The sequence below is a fragment of the Raphanus sativus genome, chromosome 7 (genome assembly GCF_000801105.2).
Source record: "Raphanus sativus cultivar WK10039 chromosome 7, ASM80110v3, whole genome shotgun sequence".
NCBI classification, from domain to species: Eukaryota; Viridiplantae; Streptophyta; class Magnoliopsida; order Brassicales; family Brassicaceae; genus Raphanus; species Raphanus sativus.
Genome location: NC_079517.1, coordinates 18,083,672 through 18,100,847, shown reverse-complemented (window position 1 = coordinate 18,100,847; position 17,176 = coordinate 18,083,672). Strand labels below are relative to the sequence as shown.

At 37.6% G+C, this 17,176-nt stretch overlaps 4 protein-coding genes across 5 annotated transcripts; all 4 read right to left on the bottom strand.

Annotated features, from left to right (window-relative positions):
- Positions 1-1,282: 1,282 nt before the first annotated feature.
- Positions 1,283-2,669, bottom strand: LOC108816564 (F-box/kelch-repeat protein At4g39590-like). Its single transcript, XM_018589131.2, has one exon. The coding sequence runs from the start codon at positions 2,667-2,669 to the stop codon at positions 1,452-1,454; it is 1,218 nt and encodes a 405-aa protein (XP_018444633.2). The 3' UTR covers positions 1,283-1,451.
- Positions 2,670-3,240: 571 nt separating this feature from the next.
- On the bottom strand, positions 3,241-4,654 carry LOC108816724 (putative F-box/kelch-repeat protein At1g61540). The gene has a single exon (XM_018589291.2). The coding sequence runs from the start codon at positions 4,573-4,575 to the stop codon at positions 3,367-3,369; it is 1,209 nt and encodes a 402-aa protein (XP_018444793.2). The 5' UTR covers positions 4,576-4,654; the 3' UTR covers positions 3,241-3,366.
- A 712-nt stretch (positions 4,655-5,366) lies between these two features.
- On the bottom strand, positions 5,367-6,806 carry LOC108818371 (putative F-box/kelch-repeat protein At1g61540). Its single transcript, XM_018591328.2, has one exon. It carries the CDS (start codon positions 6,749-6,751, stop codon positions 5,510-5,512), a length of 1,242 nt encoding a protein of 413 aa, XP_018446830.2. The 5' UTR covers positions 6,752-6,806; the 3' UTR covers positions 5,367-5,509.
- A 3,156-nt stretch (positions 6,807-9,962) lies between these two features.
- On the bottom strand, positions 9,963-13,723 carry LOC108818370 (uncharacterized). 2 transcript variants are annotated; one of them, XM_056990914.1, is made up of 6 exons: positions 13,566-13,723; positions 13,426-13,437; positions 12,776-13,056; positions 10,852-12,685; positions 10,566-10,772; positions 9,963-10,466 (listed from the first exon to the last, which is right to left on the bottom strand). In XM_056990914.1, exons 3-6 carry the CDS (start codon positions 13,021-13,023, stop codon positions 10,170-10,172), a joined length of 2,586 nt encoding a protein of 861 aa, XP_056846894.1. In that variant the 5' UTR covers positions 13,024-13,056; positions 13,426-13,437; positions 13,566-13,723; the 3' UTR covers positions 9,963-10,169. The 2 variants fall into 2 exon arrangements, with proteins under 2 accessions (XP_056846894.1, XP_056846893.1); XM_056990913.1 differs by lacking the exon at positions 13,426-13,437.
- Between the last annotated feature and the right edge of the window lie 3,453 nt (positions 13,724-17,176).

Sequence of the window (17,176 nt, the reverse complement as noted above, 5' to 3'; positions counted from 1 at the left end):
ATTATATTGTATATTAGTTTGGACATTTGGGTTTCTTCGGATATTTTCTGAATTTTTTAGGTTTTTTTGTTTTTCGGATTACTCGTTCGAATTTGGTTAATCATATTTTGGATTTGAATATGTTTTTACCACCGTACAAGATCCATTTTTAGTAAATTTTACATTTCGGACATAATACATATCTGATTTTTCGGTCCAGAATCGGTTTGGATTTTGGGTTATGTCCAGGCCTAGACTCATCTATTCAAGTTCATAATACTAATTGAGTTCATATAAAAAGACTATTTACTTGACGTATGACAAATCTATCAGGTGATTTCATTAGATAAACTGAGGTTATTCAACTCTTCAGCGTGTTTTATTTAGTGACATAAGACGTTCTTTGCATTTTTCTTAATCCAAATGTATTTTCTCCGCAAACATATATATTAAAAAAAAGAGAAATATTGGACTGACTCGATGATGGCTTGATACTAAAAAATCTCTGAAAACCGAAAAAGATCAATGAAGCAACCGCTTCAGTTCTTGCTTTTCTCCCCCACATATACACACAGATTTGTAATGTGAAATGCATATGTTTAGAAATGAAACAGTATTGTCAATTGCATTGAGCTAAAAACATAGAAGACAACCATTCATCTTAGTCATCATACAATAAAAGAGAAAGGAGAATCCACACAATAAAACACAAGTATTTTAAGCAAAACGAAACTAGCCCACGATAATAACTGTTCAAGCCTGTTCTCATAATAAGTAAATTCATCAAACAGAAGCAGAAACAACATATTGCGAGGAACAAAGATCTTTGTTCATAAAATAATTAATTGGCCTTGATGCCCAACTTTGAAATTGAAATGGTGTTTTAAAGATTGTAACGCAAGCAAGCAAAGCCTCTGCAAGTTAATGAAATAGAAACAAAGATATTTGCTCACCACACGACTGAACTCCCTTAGAGTGAGAGCATCTTGTCAAAGTTCTTCCATTGAGTATGTAAAAGGGACCCTTCGCAATAATAGAATAATAGATTCTTCACACTTTTTCTAATAGCTCTGTGATAATACTATTCTATTGTTTAATGATATGAATATAGATAGGTTTTAGTTTTACCTTTCAACAGCAAACCTCCACTCATTATTCTCGTGAATGTTGTTTGAAGCGTATCCTTTTTATGCAAACACAAATAAAAGTTCTTTTGCAGAAAATTTCGTCAATTGCCATCGCAATTAGCAAAAGCTAAATCATCAAGACATTACATGTGAAAATAAATGCAAATCTTGTTCAGCTAAAAACATGAAACAATAATTCATTAGAGTTGAATATCAAACCAAAGGGAGATACCTCAAAAAAACAAATACTCAAAAACAAAACGAAACTACCCGCACAAGTGAATGATTCTTCATTCTTTCATCACCGTTCAAGCCACATGTTCTCATCATCAGCAGTCATTTCAATCAAACAGTAGCAGAAATAACATCCGCATCGAACAAGCAACATGGCTCGTGGGTTGTGAGCACGACACCAAACCACTCCACCTTCCCCCACATCTCATCTCCGCGCCTCTCAAGCCCAATCTCAGCACACCAAATAAATTTCTCTTCCTTATGTTCATCTAAACGCCCAAAACTCTGCCACAAGATAGCCATCTTTCCACCAACATCCACCATTTTACAATCTCCATCAAAATCAGGCAAATCTTCAACACCATTCAACTTCTTCCATGAACTTGCCTTAAAGTCATACCATCTAAACTCTCTTTCGTTCCAAAGAAACAAGACGTCTCCTATCACGCAGTGACAATAGGACACTGCAGAAGCCACACCATTCATCTCCATATCCAAATCCATAGCCTCATACACATCCATTTCCAAATCCATAGCCACACCCAATACTAACGGGTTCCAACTAGCTTCCTTGGGATCCCAAACCACATACTTCAACTTATCACCAAAGACGTACAATTTTCCTTCAACTCCAAAGCTATAGACTCCAGTTTCTGGGCGTATCTCAGAGCCAGGTTTGGTCACATTTCCCCAAGTTTGAGTCTTTGGATCAAATACCTCTACCCAGTTCTCGGAGTTGAGATCTTCACACCCTCCTGCTACGTATATCTTACCATCAACTACGCTCGCCGCGGGGGAGCTCCGCTTCTCTCGCATCATTGGAGCACTGTGCCACGTGTTGAACCGACAGTCAAGTACCGAGACTTCAGACGAAGAGGGCGTATGCGCGCCCATCTTGTAGATGTTAGACCCAACGGCTACGAGGCTAGACGTTAGACCAGTAGATCGGTCATGACGCAAATGGGGAGATGTGATTGGGATGAAAAGGCGGCCACTTGACCGGTTGGTTAGGGTTTGGTTCGGTTTCATGCAGAGAGCGAACCAATATGTGGTAGGGTCACGAAGGTGATCTAGATGGTAACGTAAGCACAGATAGAGGCAACTCTCGGTACGGTTTAAGCGTGAGCGGGTCTCGTAAAGCTCCGGTGAGGCGACGACGGTTCTGAGCTTTTTGGAGACGAGGGAGAGAGTTGGATAGTACAGTCTTGAGGCTCGCGCTATGATATTCAATAGCAAATCGTCAGGAAGAGACAAAATCGAGATCTCGGGAGACGGTTTCCTCATCTTCTCACGCGGTGGTTTGTCGGAAGATCTTGCTGTCGACGACATTTTTAGGGTTAAATGTGATGAAATGAATTAGGGCAGAGATGACTATTAATAGCGTGCGCGTGGGGAAAACTCAAAAAGGCTGCTTAACTCGTAAAGCAGATCAATAACGGGCTTTTTTTAAGCCAGACCTCTTTTTGTTTTACATTTTTTGTAGTTCATAATACTATTGAAAATACGAATAATTTACTTTTACATATTACAAATCTATGCCTATATACACTGAGGTTATTCAGCTCTTCAGCGAGTTTTATTCACTGACATAACATATATTTTGCTTTATTTTTTAAGCAATGACTCTTTTCATATATATATAAAAGAAAAGTGTTTCTATGATAACTAAATAACCATGACATTTAAGATTCAAAACCAAAACACAATAACAACGAACCAATCTGTATAGCTTCAGAGAACTATATACCTTTTAATCTGTCCAACACACAAAAATACTACAATGTATTCAACGATATTTGGTTAAAATAAGCTACAAGACTACAAGTTGAACCATATATAAGTGAAACAATGTAAATAGCATTGACCCAAAAACATGAAACAACCATTCGTCAGAGGCATACAATAAAAAGAGAAAGGAGAACCCACACACACACACAAAAAAAAAAAACTCAAGTATTCAAAGCAAAACGAAAGTACCCCCACGATAATAACTGTTCAAGCATGTTCTCATGAAAGGTAAAATACATCAAACAGAAGCAGAAACAACATAGAACGAGGAACAAGACTCGTCGGTACTAAGTACAGAATCAAACCACTCAACCTTCCCCCACATCTCATCTCCATGGCGCCTTTCAAGCGTAATCTCAGCACACCAGATATTACATTCCCAATAGGTCCTAGTATTCCACATAAACACCATCTTTCCACCAAGATCTACCATTGCCACTTTAAAGAATTTTGGGTCGCTACTACAAAGATCAGGCAATCCTTTAACACCTCTCACTTCCTTACATAAACGTGCCTTGAAGTCATACCATTTGAACGCTCCTGATTCCCAAAAGAACAAGACATCGTCTATCACGCAATGACACTCTCTCACCGCTTGAAACATACTACACATGTCCTTTCCTAACGCTGACCATCTATTTTTCTCGGGATTGTAAACCACCGCAGCAGAGTCATTCCCAAACATGTAGAGTTTCCCTTCGAGTAACAAGCTTTTGGCTACAAAGTTCTCATTACTAATAAACTCACCGCGCTGCTCGAAAACATGAGGGTTCGTCACGGATCCCCACGTTTGTGTCTTTGGATCAAAGACTTCGACCCAGTTAGGGCAACCGACATACTTTTTGTCACAACCTCCGGCTACATATATCTTCCCCTTAAACAATGTCGCTGTGGCGGATGCGTCCCGCTCCATGCACATGCTGGGAGCCTGGCGCCACGTGTGAGTGCGACAATCAAGGACAGAGAAACCATAACAACAGTTACGCTTCGATAGTTTGGGTGTGAAATGGTCACCGCCACCAATCTTGTAAATATCGGATCCAACCGCTACGAGTGTCGACGACTGCGCAGGATGCAACCATTTTGGAGACGGAACTGTCTCCGCATAATAGCCGACGTTTGGCCCTTTGGCTATGTTTCGACGTCTTAGAGTGTACCAATCTGTTGCGGGATCAATACGGTAGCTTAGGTAAAAATAGATCCTCTTCTCGGTACGGTTAAGGCGAGCCCGGGCTTGGTAAAGCTCCGGTGAGGCAATGATGGATCGGAAACGTTTGGAGACGCTGGAGAGAATGTGATAGTGCAGTCTAGAGACGCGGGCTAAGCAGTCTAGAAGCAGATCATCAGGAAGCGACCAGATGGATATCGGTTCTGTCGCCGGCATCTTATTATTATGCGGTGGATCTTTGCCGCTCGTGGCGGCTGAAGAACTTGAGTGGGAAGACATTAGGTAGAAATTTCTGAGCTAAATTAGTTTGGAATGAAGTTTTAGGGTTTATCTCGAAGGTGAAGGTGTCGGCTTATCTTGAGGGTCAAGATAAATAACCTATACCTTGGCCCATGGGCCAGAAGCTATTATGTGAATTAATGGCTATTTAGTTTAGAAAGATGAATCATATTTTGTAGTTTTTACTCCAATTTGTTAACGTTCGTTATAAAAACTATTTAGAAAGACTAATCATATTTTGTAGTTTTTACTCCAATTTAAATGTTTGTTAACGTTCTTTATAAAAACTTTTTTTTTGGTCTTGATCTTTTTTCTACTTCAAATTACTGTAATCTCAAGAAGACGAATTATTGTTTATACAGATATCACAGATGAGGAAAATGAAGGTCAAGACTGGTCGACATATATAGAAGTCTAGAAGAAACTCGAGAGTCAATATTGTAGCATCTCTACTAACTTTAAAATAAAATCTACTGATAAGCACGTTTAATAAAATTAAATTAATACTTTTCTTCGTCTACGTTCCAAATTAGCAACTTCATCCACCTAGAATTAGTGCATGTTCTCTACATATAAATACAGGTAATGCAGTGATAACAAAACTGGTCAAACTAAAAGAGTATATACCAATTACCAACTAACAAAAAAACCATAAAAATGTACTAATCCCGGATTTGGCAATTAGCATAGCTTCAGAGAACTGTACATGCCAAAGTGTATTCAACGATATTTTGTCAAAATAAGCTTAGACCGTCTACAAGACTATGGGTCCATACCGAAACAATGAAAATTGCATTGACATAAAAACATTAAACAAACCATAATAAAAGAGAAAGGAAGTCCCACAACAACAAAAAAGAAGCATTCAAAGCAAAACGAAACGACAAGCCACAATAGAGCCGTTTAAGGCATGTTCTCACGAACAGTCATTACATCAAACCGAAGCAGAAACAACATTAAACGAGGAACAAGACTCGTGGGTGCGAAGCACAAAGTCAGACCACTCAACTTTCCCCGACATCTCATCTCCATCGCGTCTTTCAAACGTAATCTCAGCACACCAGATCCTACACTCCTGATTAGTACTGGTATACAAATACTCGCTCCACAAAAACCCAATCTTCCCACCAAGATCCACCATCTCCACTCGACAGACTCTAGGGTCGGGCGAAAGCTCAGGCAACCCTTCAATACCAATCAAATCCTTCCACGAATCTGACTTGGAGTCATACCATTTGAACACTCTACTATGTTTATCCCATAAGAACAAGACATCGTCGATCACGCAATGACACTTACTTGCTGCCCAAAACATACGAGACACATCCCTTCCTAACTCTGACCATTTATCTTCCTCGGGATTATACACCGCAGACTCATCCCCAAAAATGTAAAGCTTCCCTTCAAGCGTTACGAGTTTGGCTTCAAAGCCCTTAACTCTATCCTCCTCGTGGAGCCAGAAAATACGAGGGTTCGTCACAGGGGCCCAAGTTTGCGTCTCAAGATCAAACGCTTCGATCCAATTTGGTTTACTCACGTAATCTTCATCGCATCCTCCGGCTACATATATCTTCCCATCAAATAACGTCGCTGTGGAATTCGCGTTACGCGCCAACCCCATGCTAGGAGCCTGGCGCCACGTGTGAGTGCGACAGTCTAGGACACAGACACTAACGCAATAGTTCCTCTTCCAGATTTTGCACTCGTGCAGATGATTAGCGCCGCCGATCTTGTAGACATCGGATCCAACGGATACGAGCGTCGACGACTGCGCGGGACGCAGATAGTTCGGACATGGGATCTGCTCCACCTCGTAGCCGGTTGATCCGTTGGCTGTGTTTCGGCTAGGCAGACGGCTTAGAGTGAGCCAATACGTTTTGGGATCGAGAGGGTAGCGTATGTAGAGGTAGATACACTTCTCGGCGCGGTTTTGGCGCCATCTGGTTGCGTAAAGCTCCGGTGAAGAGACGGTGGCTCGGAAACGTTTGGAGACGCGGCGGAGAACTGGATGGTAGAGTCTAGAGACGCGGGATAAGCAGTTTATCAGCAGATCTTCGGGGAGTGACAAGATCGATATAGGCGTCGGCTCTGTGGCCGGCGATTGCTTCTTCATCTTTTTATCATGCGGTGGTTCTTTGCCGCTCGTGGCGGCTAGAGATCTGGCTTCAGACGACATAAGAGAGAGAGTTTTGGTGGAGAAGATTACTGTGAAGAGGAAGTTTTACAATACAGTTTATATAAGGAAATATCACTAACTATCTAGGGTTTACTGAACTGCGGATATTTCGGAAACGTATGTCCGTTCATCTTGCGCGGCAAGATAAATAATTAATACGTTGTTGGCCCATGGGCCAAAAGTTAGCATGTGAATGTGGTCTTCTAGTTTAGGATGATGAATCGCCAAATTCTATAAATTTTCAATCTAATTAAATGTTTTGTCTTTCGTTATATAATATAGTTTTGTGGTCTTGGTCTGTTTCTACGTCAATTTATTCTCAAGAAAACGTGTTAATTTATACTATAATTGAATCCGCACAATATGCGGATATATTTTATTTTTAAAATAATATTTAAAATATAAAATAAACTTTGCTTTTTGCAAATAAAATGTAATATCCTATACTAATTTAATTTTAAACATTAGTTTTAATGAGTTGTTACAAATTTATTACTTTTTTAAAAAAAACATCTGTATTCTAAAAATGTGTTATGTATTAAATCAAGTTAGTTAATATTATATTCTGAAAATATTTTTTTATTTAATGTATGATATTTTCGTTTTGTGTTCTTTTACTATAAAATGAAATATTAAAAAATGAAATATAAAATGAAATATATATATATATATATATATATATATATATATTTTTTTTTTTTACTATAAAATGAAATATACATTTTTTTTTCTTCCGGCGGTTTAGACCGCCGGATTTTCTTGTTTCTTGTCTTTTGTGTTTCTACATCTACATCTTTGATGGTTTTGTGCTCAGATGTGGTGTCGAGATCAAAATTATCCACTCGACACCAAATCCTTCTTTCATTATCTTTGCATCATGGCGAGTCTGATCAGTTAGTATATCCGGTAGCGGTATCTACATTGCTATTTCTCCTATGGTTATCTGTTATGGTCCATGTCAATGTTGGCGCTGTTGTTGTCTCCCTTTGGGAGTGGTTTATCCGACTTTTGGGTACGGTTTTCTTATTACTCTCGAGTTTTTCGATTGAGAATCATCGAGTTAGTTTGGCAATCTGGTGTTGGAAACCGCCATGTCGAATGAGGAAGCGCGCAGGTCCTGGGTGATATGGGAGAGACATCTGGGCCAATCATCTCCTGGACATATTGCCTCTTCATGCGATGGGGTGATTGTTTTAATAATGTTTGTGTTGAGTCACCGAGTGAAAGTTTCTCAGAGTCCTACAGTGCTGGTCATTGACGAGACATCATCATTAACAGAAGCAAGAAGGAGTCTACATATATTTGTTCAACAAAACAAATTGAAGATAAGGTTTTATTGGTTTCAAAGAAAAAAAATTTCAATGCCATGGATAGTTACAACAAATCATGTTATTTCCTGTAGCGGGAGTATTTGGAAAGGATTACGATGTAATAGATGGATCGCATCCAATGATCTTTTTAGAGAAAAAAGGTATTTATTCATAAAATTGAGAGCAAAAAAAAAGATTTTATAAGACCAAGAACGAAGTGGAGGAAAGCTAGCGAATCAAGCCTGTCCTACGAATGCGTTAGGAAGCATCGTGTTACTGCTATCTTTATTAAAAGTTCGTTTTAACAATATGTTTGTTGTCATTTATGATTCATGTAATATGTTACATTGATTTGAAATCAACAAAATTAGATGTTATAAAAAAATGAAATATACAATGATACAACCAATAAAAGAACTAAGCTATACTATTTAATTTCAAAACTAATTACCCAAAAATACAGAAAAATCTAGCCTAGATTAAATATGGTAAAATATAAAAATAATTGCATAATAAAACTGATTAGATTTTTACCAAAAATATTATTGTTCGGATTTATATTGTTTTTTGTTAGGAAAATATGCTATACATGCATAAATTCTTATACATGCATAAATTCTTATTTTGTCATAGATCTCTAATTTGCATTGACCCGCGATTTAATAGCAACTTAAACGGTCAGATAGATAATCAAATATTTAGATACAATTTTTTATTATCACAAAATCATGGAAGCGGACGATATTTTTTAACCATAATAAAATGAAATTGTTTTATTAAAATTTAAATGCAGTGAGTGTATTGTAAATACTTGCAAAACTTAAAATGATCTAATAAAGGTCTTCTTCTTAAATTGTATAGATTGTATTTATTGCTATTTATACTGAGAATAGAATAATCAATACAATTAAAAACATCAGCTTTTTACATCCTTTTAATTTTATTTAATATTTATAATAACACCATTGCTATTTAATAATAATATTTTCATTTTTAATATTTTCAGTTATTAAAATTACATCTACCTATAATTTAGGAAACTACTTATTTAACCAAAAAAATTGTAAAGTACTATATACGTATGGTTTTCATTAATGGGCTTAATAAGTTTCCAACCTTCGGTTACATTTAACTAATGTTTTTTATCAATATTATTAAAATAATAGTGATTTTTACCTATTTATAAATCTTCTAGATTGGACCATTATAATTAAATAGTTTTCTTATTATCTTTTACTTTTTATTATCTTTTACTTATACCTAACTTAATTATTATTAAATATATACTCTAGCCTAAAACTAATGAACTAAATAACTAATCTATCTTTTTCAAAATAATATATTCAGTTTATATTAACACTGAATTTAATTTAAAAATCACTTATATTTTATTTATTAATATAAAAATAATTATATATGCCTTATATTTACAACTAAAATTAATCCAAATGCAAGAAACAAATGTTTTCAAAAACTCTCACCAAATACATAAGCATATAATTATTATAGGTAAGAATCAAAATTGATTCTAAAAAATGAGACAAGTATTAAAATTAGATATATATATATATATATATATATTTGATCGAATGAATATTATGAAGAAATCACTATAAGACTCTTATTAAGCTTTAGTTCTATTTTCAACTTTGGGTACTGCGATCATACTCAGCTTCGTTTGGTTTTGTATAAGCTCTCTGAATCACGTTGCTCACTGAGCTTTTACTGAAGCAGCAAGCGAGAACTTATGGGCAATGAAGGAGAAAGCAAGCAGGTGCAGTTTCACTCAAGTTGCAGACTTGCTTGGTCTCATGAACTTTAAGATAATGAAAAAGAACAGTTGTTGCATGTGTCATGTAGATGCTTTTTCAATCCTTTCCTGATACAATATAAATCATATATAAAAGAAAAACAAATCTTTGATATAATATTTCACTGGCTTCGGTTCTTGTATCTTTGAGATATGCAAATCCAAAAGAACAAAGCAAAAGCAAAAAAAAAAGAACAAATCATATATGAATAAACCCCAAAGAATGACTAATCATCGAAAATGATGATAGAAGCCTAAAGAAAAAAAGAAAATCCCTGAACACAAGAGAAAAGTAATACTAGAAATCAGGACTTGAGAAGATGTTGAGACGCTTGCTTCCTATTGTGTCTTGCAGTATTGTGATCTCTCCTTCTTTCTCTAACACTCTCTCCTCCAATCTATCTATAGTCTCTCTCAACGTCTCGTTCTCTGAGCTCATCAGCATGTTCTTCTCACAGCATTGTCTTAACTCCCTCCATATTTGGTCCCTTTCATCAGAAACTTTTGGCAACACTGTTTTCAAGCTCGTTATGTCTTTCGCGGCTTCCTGGAGATTTAACTCAAGCCGGTTTATGTTTTCTTCTTTCTTCAACATCTGGTGTCAAAAAAACGATCGAAGTAAAGTTATATACACAGCTGTATACTACTAGGATCCACAAAAAGACACACATATAGGATGGTTGATGTTATTTACCTGGAGCTTGAGGTCCTTTACATCGTGAGTCTTCACTGATAGGTTATCTAAAGTGTTTTGAACCTCGCATCTCAGAATCTCATTGCCTCGTACTGCTGCTGCTACTTCTGCTTGCAGCTGTTCAATTTCTTGTTCCTTGGAGTACAGTTTCTCCCGTAATAAACTTGTGATTAGGGTCTCAGCTCTCAGTTCTGCTCGAAGGTTTTCCTACATGAGATTAAGCCAAACGTTAGCAAAGACAGAAACGAGAACGTATTAGAGAAAAATAATTTATTTCGAGACTCACTTCAACTGATTGGTTTCTTTGTTCCTTAGGCCTACCAGTACTTGAACAAGATGATTCAGAATTTGAAGCCACCACACTGGTTACTGTTTGCAAACTCCTCTTCAGGTTTTCAGTTCCACGCCTTATTCCATGGACTTTCATTTCAGATTCAATCATAAACTGCTCGCTTAGTCCATCTTTCACTGAACCCGTATCCTGAGACTGAGAGGTTTCTGGAAACTGAGTTAGCTTCCCTTTGATGAACTTCAGTAACTTGTAACACAGGTGGTTGCTCTCGTTTAGCATTGGCAGTCCTTGGTCTTGCAAGTAGCATATACGCATCTTCAACTCATTCTCTAGCTTAAGCGTTGTAACCTCTATCTCTTCGCCATTTCCTTTCAATCGATTCAGCAGACAGACATTCTCTTGGCGAAGAGAGTCAGTTTCAAGCTTCATTGCTTCAACCTCCTTTCTAAGTGAAAGCTCGATCCCTGTCAACCTTATTTGCTCCACCTGCAATTTCTTCACCAGCTGGTCCAACTTCTCTGAAGGTTGCTTTTTACTCTCCTCAGAGACCCCATCTCGAAGACCCTCGATTGTCTTCTCTTGTTCTTTGCAGGTTCTCAGAAACTTTGCAACAGATTTCTGCAACTCCTTGCATTCTTGATCCTTCTCTTCAAAGTTCCTTCTTAAGAAATCAATATCTTCTGTAGCACCTGCGTAACTCTCTTTTATCTGGGAGAGAGTTTGCTTAAGATACGAGTTCTCATCACGCACTTCATCTGCTGCCGTGGTCAGCTCTGCAACTCTTCTCTCCAAATGTGTTATCATGCCTTTGTTCTCTGTCTCGTTTTCATGGAAAGACGATAGCTCTCTCTGAAGTGAGACATTCTGCTCAGCAAGCTCTCTGACACGCTCTAGCATCTTCCTCTCTTCAAGCTGGAATTTCTCAAGCTTTGAAGTCCACTCGCCTGACCTTCTATCAAGCTCTTTCTCCAATCCAGCCTGCAACTCGCTCCTCTCTTTCTCTATTCTATGTATGTTCAACTCCCAATCTGACTTCACCAGTCTTATTTCTTCCCTGGAAGAAGCCCTCTCAGCCATTTGGGAGCGCAAAAGATTTACATTCTCAAATGCCAAGCTGAGCCTCTCATCTTCGAGTTTTCTAATCGCCCCAACCAAAGATGAGACGTCAAAATCACAGTCAGAAAGGCATCTCTGCTGCTCCATTTCTTCAGAAAACAGTTTCACTCTCTTCTCAGCTTCTTTAACTTTCATTTCCAGCTCTGAGTTAACATCCTCTTCCATACCATGTCTATGATTTTGCAGGTGCTTTCCATAGCCATGCGCGTAATATTCCTTCACAGGTTCATAACGATGAGCAGTGACATCTGAGCTCGAGTCAAAACGGGATCCACCGTAGACATCTTGAATAGTGATGGGTTCATGATTTGACTTGCCATGAGTCTCAGAGAGTCTTTCAATGACATTTCTTGCAAGCGAGCGAGGCGATCCATGCCTGGATCCATTGTCCACACGACGATCAGTGGAAGATAAACGATGGCGGGGTCCTTTAGCTTCTCTGAATGAATGTGACTTCCTTTTGTCATTGAGATTGTTTGATGGAGATGTACAGTGGACTCGAGGTGGAAGCTTCCTTCGGTTAATGCTGCTAGAGACATCACTGCGTGAAGAAGTACTCTTTTGCTTGCACTGTTCTAAATGCTCTTCTCCATCGATATAACGGTCCAGAACTTTACTAGAGAGATTACTAGAACAAGTTGATGAACTCCCAGATGAATCTTGCTGGACTTCAAACAGCCTCTCTCTAACTTGTCTTTCTGGAGTAAAGCATCTGCCACATAGTTTGCATTACATTGCTCTCGTCAGTGGTTTTAGTTAAAAATACTATTAACAAATCTGAAAAGGAAGATCAAGAGCATACCGAGATGAATGATTCCGCCGCCTATCCTGGCTAAGCTCATTGGTGGAAGTTTCTTCAAACTTGAAACCTGCAGAGGACAAGGAAAGGCTTCGTCTAAGAGATGGACCACCAGAAGCCTCACAATCGAACTCTTGGTCAGTCTGATTACTAGCTTGGGCTCTCATCTTGCTCTCTGCTGCTTTGTCGCAGGGAGCCTGTTTGTCAGTTCCATTACCAGACGAAGATCTAAAGAAGAAGAGCTTCTTCATTGATGTCAAAAGAAGATGCTAACTCAAGTGCACCTGGAATCAAAAGATTGGAAGATCACATTTTTGCAGCCAAAAAAATGCTCTTGCATAGATAATCAAACATTATTGCTACTACTACTCAGAGATACAAAAACTCAGACTTGATCATAGTAAACATGGAGTGTGGCCTAACTAAAAGACCAAACTACCCTTAGCATCTTCAAATCAAAAGATAATAAAACCAAATCAAAGGATTGTAAGATCACATCTTGCGAACAATTTGCACAGATAATCATGAACTCAAGCCTTGATCACAGTAAACATCGAGTAAGGCCTAACTAAAAGACGAAACTACCCCTAACATCTTCGAAGCTACCTAAAACCCTAAGAAGACACATGGATAATCGGGTCACGAAATCGAACCTGAGTCCTAGCCTGCGGAGAAGAAGATAAAGGAAACAACTTTATGCAAATTGCTTTTTATCAAAGAAACCCAAAGAATCACTTAAATTTTTTTTTCAAAATTCAAAAAGAGAGAAGATCTTTGGGATTTATGGGCTTACCATAAACAGCGATCTATTCGAAATTCGAACGGAGAAGAAACCAAAACGCAGATTTAGTAACGGCGTTATATAACGGAGATTCTTTAGAAGTGAACGACGGAGTGAGAGAGAAAACGAGAGTGGCGTTTTGGCGATGAAGAAGAATCGAAACGGCTCTCTCTACTTTTTGATGGTGTGTGAACTGTAAAATAAAGTATCAGTAGAGGGCATTTTTGTCAAATTTTTGAATTATTTCATTGCGCGGATAAGCACTCTGGAGAGGAGGAGCGTGGTTTATTATTTTGTTCTACTTTTATTTAATTTAATTAAAAAGTGGGTCTTCAAAAACAATTTTCCTTTAACAAAAATGTATATAGGTTTGAGTGGTGATATAAATAAATTAAAGCCATGTTCGTTTCTTAGACGCTGCGGCAGAGAGAGCGTCTAAAAAATTAACAAACGATAGAAAGAAATAATGACGCTGACAACTGACGATGGAGAGAAATAATGACGCTGGCAACTGACGCTGAAACTTTTTCATCCATTTTAATGGTCGCCGTAAAAAATAGCGACTTCATTATTCTCGCCGGCGGCAGAGGTTCCGTGTATGAATTGAGTCGCAACATCTTCAAACGAGCTCTTTTTTAATTAGTTGATGACATGGTTTTTGATATTTTTGATCGCACATTATTATCGCGGCGTCTAAGAAACGAACAGGGCTTACGTTATATTAATGATTTTTAAGTTTTAAGAGGTAAAATTATATGATTGGAAGCTAGTGAATATACAATGATAATGATAAGAAACATTACATTGTTTTTGTGGTTGATATGATCTTTAAAACATATACTAAAAGATAGCCATAGTCTTTTTATTCAAAGTTACCAACTATACATAAGAAAAACAAGAATGAATAAATTATTTTTATTTTTGCTATATGTTCAAAATTAAAATGAGAAATTTTTTCTTGTTTTGTTTCTTTTTTTCGTTCATAGTAGTTCAAAGCAACAATATAGCAAATGATCTCAACAACAACAAGTACATAAACAAATAGAATTGAAAATTAATCAAAAGAAGTAATGTGTTATTCCAAAATAAATATATGACACGAAATATTGTATATACCTATAATGTCTATGTAAAAAAACCTTTTCACAAAATATTTATAGCTATTAATACTATACAATCACAGTACTCTTACTAAGAAAGAATGTTACAGAATATATTTGTCAACAATAAATGTGGATCTGGAAACTTACCAACAAAAAAATCCCAAATAAATATTGAACACACAATCTGATTGTTTTTGCAATAAAATATTTTGTTATCGATTTAAAAAAATTAGTCCATGTTTTAACGTGAGCTGTCTAGTATATCTCTGTATAAATCTTCATATATAAAATAACAAGCATAAAAATGAAACTATTAAAATGATACAAAAGAAACAATAAATTATAATAACTTCTGAAAAATTCCAATTTAATTGAAAAGATTTTAATGTTAACAGAAAGATAAAAGTCAAATATAACTATATTGCATTACCATGAAAACTGTAATAGTCGTAAATACGTTGTAAACAATTACATCAATTTTACAACGACGGGCATGTAAAGTCGTCGTAAATTTTACAACGAATTTACATCGAATATTTACGTGTATTTTACATCGAATTGTTTACAACTCCTTTACTTCAAAACTTTACGAGTTAGTTACAACGAGTGTTTACGTGGACATTACGACGAAAGCTTTCCTTCTCGTTTACGACGAACTCATTTACTCGTAAACGTTACGTGGCGTTTACGACGAATCTTCCTTTACGACGGACGATTAACAACGAAACGCGTTTCGAGGTAAATTCGTCGTAAACTTTACGACGAATTTACATCGTTTGTTTATTTATTATATTAAATAGTAAGTTCGTCTTACCCGTTGTTGCATCCCGAGAGCTTCTCGTCTGGCCCCTAACGCTCTCTGCATGGTCGGGTTCCCCATCGCCATAATATCCAACAGGTTCTCGAGAGAGTCTAAACGCTCCTGCTGGGTATCCAATCGAGCCTGCATCTGAGAAGTCTCTTGGGCCCGTCTCGAAGAGTATGACGAAGTTGCCCTTGCGACTTCGTTAACAGAACCGATTCCCACCGTCCGGCCCTTCTTTCTTGGAGCGACCTACAAAAAATAATATTAAATAGTTAATATTGTTGAAATAGTAAAATTAATTTAGACTAGCTTTTAAATTTTACCTCCTCGAAGATCCTGTCGACCTCTTCCGTCGTCAATTTGACGGGTAATCCATCCGGAGACTGCTGGGTGAGTTGCGTCTCCCGCTCATCAACCCGAGCAGCCACAGTGTTGAAGAGCTTCTCGGATGCAGGATCAACAAGAGTCCCGTCCGGTTTGGCGTGAGTCATCTTGAAGAGGTCGGACAAAGATGGCATGACTCCGGTCTTCTCATACTACAAAAAACAATAATAAAATATTAAATATTGAAATTCAAATTTATTAATAAAATAAATATTACAACTAAAACTTACAGCTTCGAGACGGATCCCGGCATGAGGTTTTTGCCCGGTGGTATGAACCGTAGGCAAATTCCCGTCTTTATCCTTGGTCCTACGGAAAGCGGAGCAGGAGTTGGCCTTCCGGATTGAGCTGGATATCTTCTAAAAGGCGATGAGGCCATCCCATACATCCTTGGTGACCCTAGTGGGCTTCCCGTCATAGCCGTAGATCTGTCACTTATTCTTCCAATCTGAGAGCGTGTTGGTAAGGCGAGTCTTCGGCTTTGCCTTGAATTCCTTCTTCACCATTTCAGTGATTCCTAAGGACCAGTGCCACCTTTGCTGAAACAAACAAAATTATGAAACCATTAATAATTAATAATTAATAATTAATAAAAATAAATAAAAAAAATATTAAAAAGAAAATTGAAAAATTACCGCAAACTGTTTAAACCAAATGGTCTTGACGTGATCTGGAGTCAAGCTCCAGTTTGGATAAGCTCCGTCTAAGTATCCCTTCATCGTATGTGAAACGCTCCGGGAAACACGGTTGTTGGCCCCAAACCTGCAAATTGAACGAACTTGTTAATTAAAAAATATAAAAATGATTTGAAATTTTTAAATTATAAATGTACTTACCAATAAGTACCCGGCGGTCTATCGGGGTCCAAAATGTCCATACCCTCCCGTCCAGGCTGGGAAAGCAAATCGTCCACCGTATATCTTGCGTATGGTGCATGAGGAGGCACCCGCAAGTCTGGATGAACATCTGCTCCTGGGATGGGATCCTGCGGAGCTGCTGGTGGAGGAGGTGGAGGTGGAGCCATCTGAGGTGCGGGATGAGGAGGACTCCAAACTCTCTGAGATGTCTGAGAGTCTGGAACGGCATCAGAAGATGTTTGGCCGCCGGAAGAAGACGTCCCGGCACCGTCGCCAAACATCTCATCATAAGTCGGTGGTGATTTTTTCCTAGGAGCCATGATCTATATTATTTTAAAAAAAAATAATTAAAAATCACAACACTATTAATTAATTATTTTAAAAAAAGATTTCCTATACTAACCACCAAACTAATTCCCTAAACTAATTCTCTAAACTAATTCCCTATACGAACCACCTAAACTAATTATAAAA

Excerpts from the sequence above, each read along its gene's own strand:
- LOC108816724 (XM_018589291.2), bottom strand. The coding sequence starts at position 4,575 with ATGTCTTCCCACTCAAGTTCTTCAGCCGCCACGAGCGGCAAAGATCCA.
- LOC108818370 (XM_056990914.1), bottom strand. The coding sequence starts at position 13,023 with ATGAAGAAGCTCTTCTTCTTTAGATCTTCGTCTGGTAATGGAACTGAC. Across the intron at positions 12,686-12,775 it reads CGGCGGAATCATTCATCTCG|ATGCTTTACTCCAGAAAGAC; the intron begins GTATGCTCTTGA and ends ACTATGTGGCAG. Across the intron at positions 10,467-10,565 it reads TAAAGGACCTCAAGCTCCAG|ATGTTGAAGAAAGAAGAAAA; the intron begins GTAAATAACATC and ends TTTTGACACCAG.
- LOC108818371 (XM_018591328.2), bottom strand. The coding sequence starts at position 6,751 with ATGTCGTCTGAAGCCAGATCTCTAGCCGCCACGAGCGGCAAAGAACCA.
- LOC108816564 (XM_018589131.2), bottom strand. The coding sequence starts at position 2,669 with ATGTCGTCGACAGCAAGATCTTCCGACAAACCACCGCGTGAGAAGATG.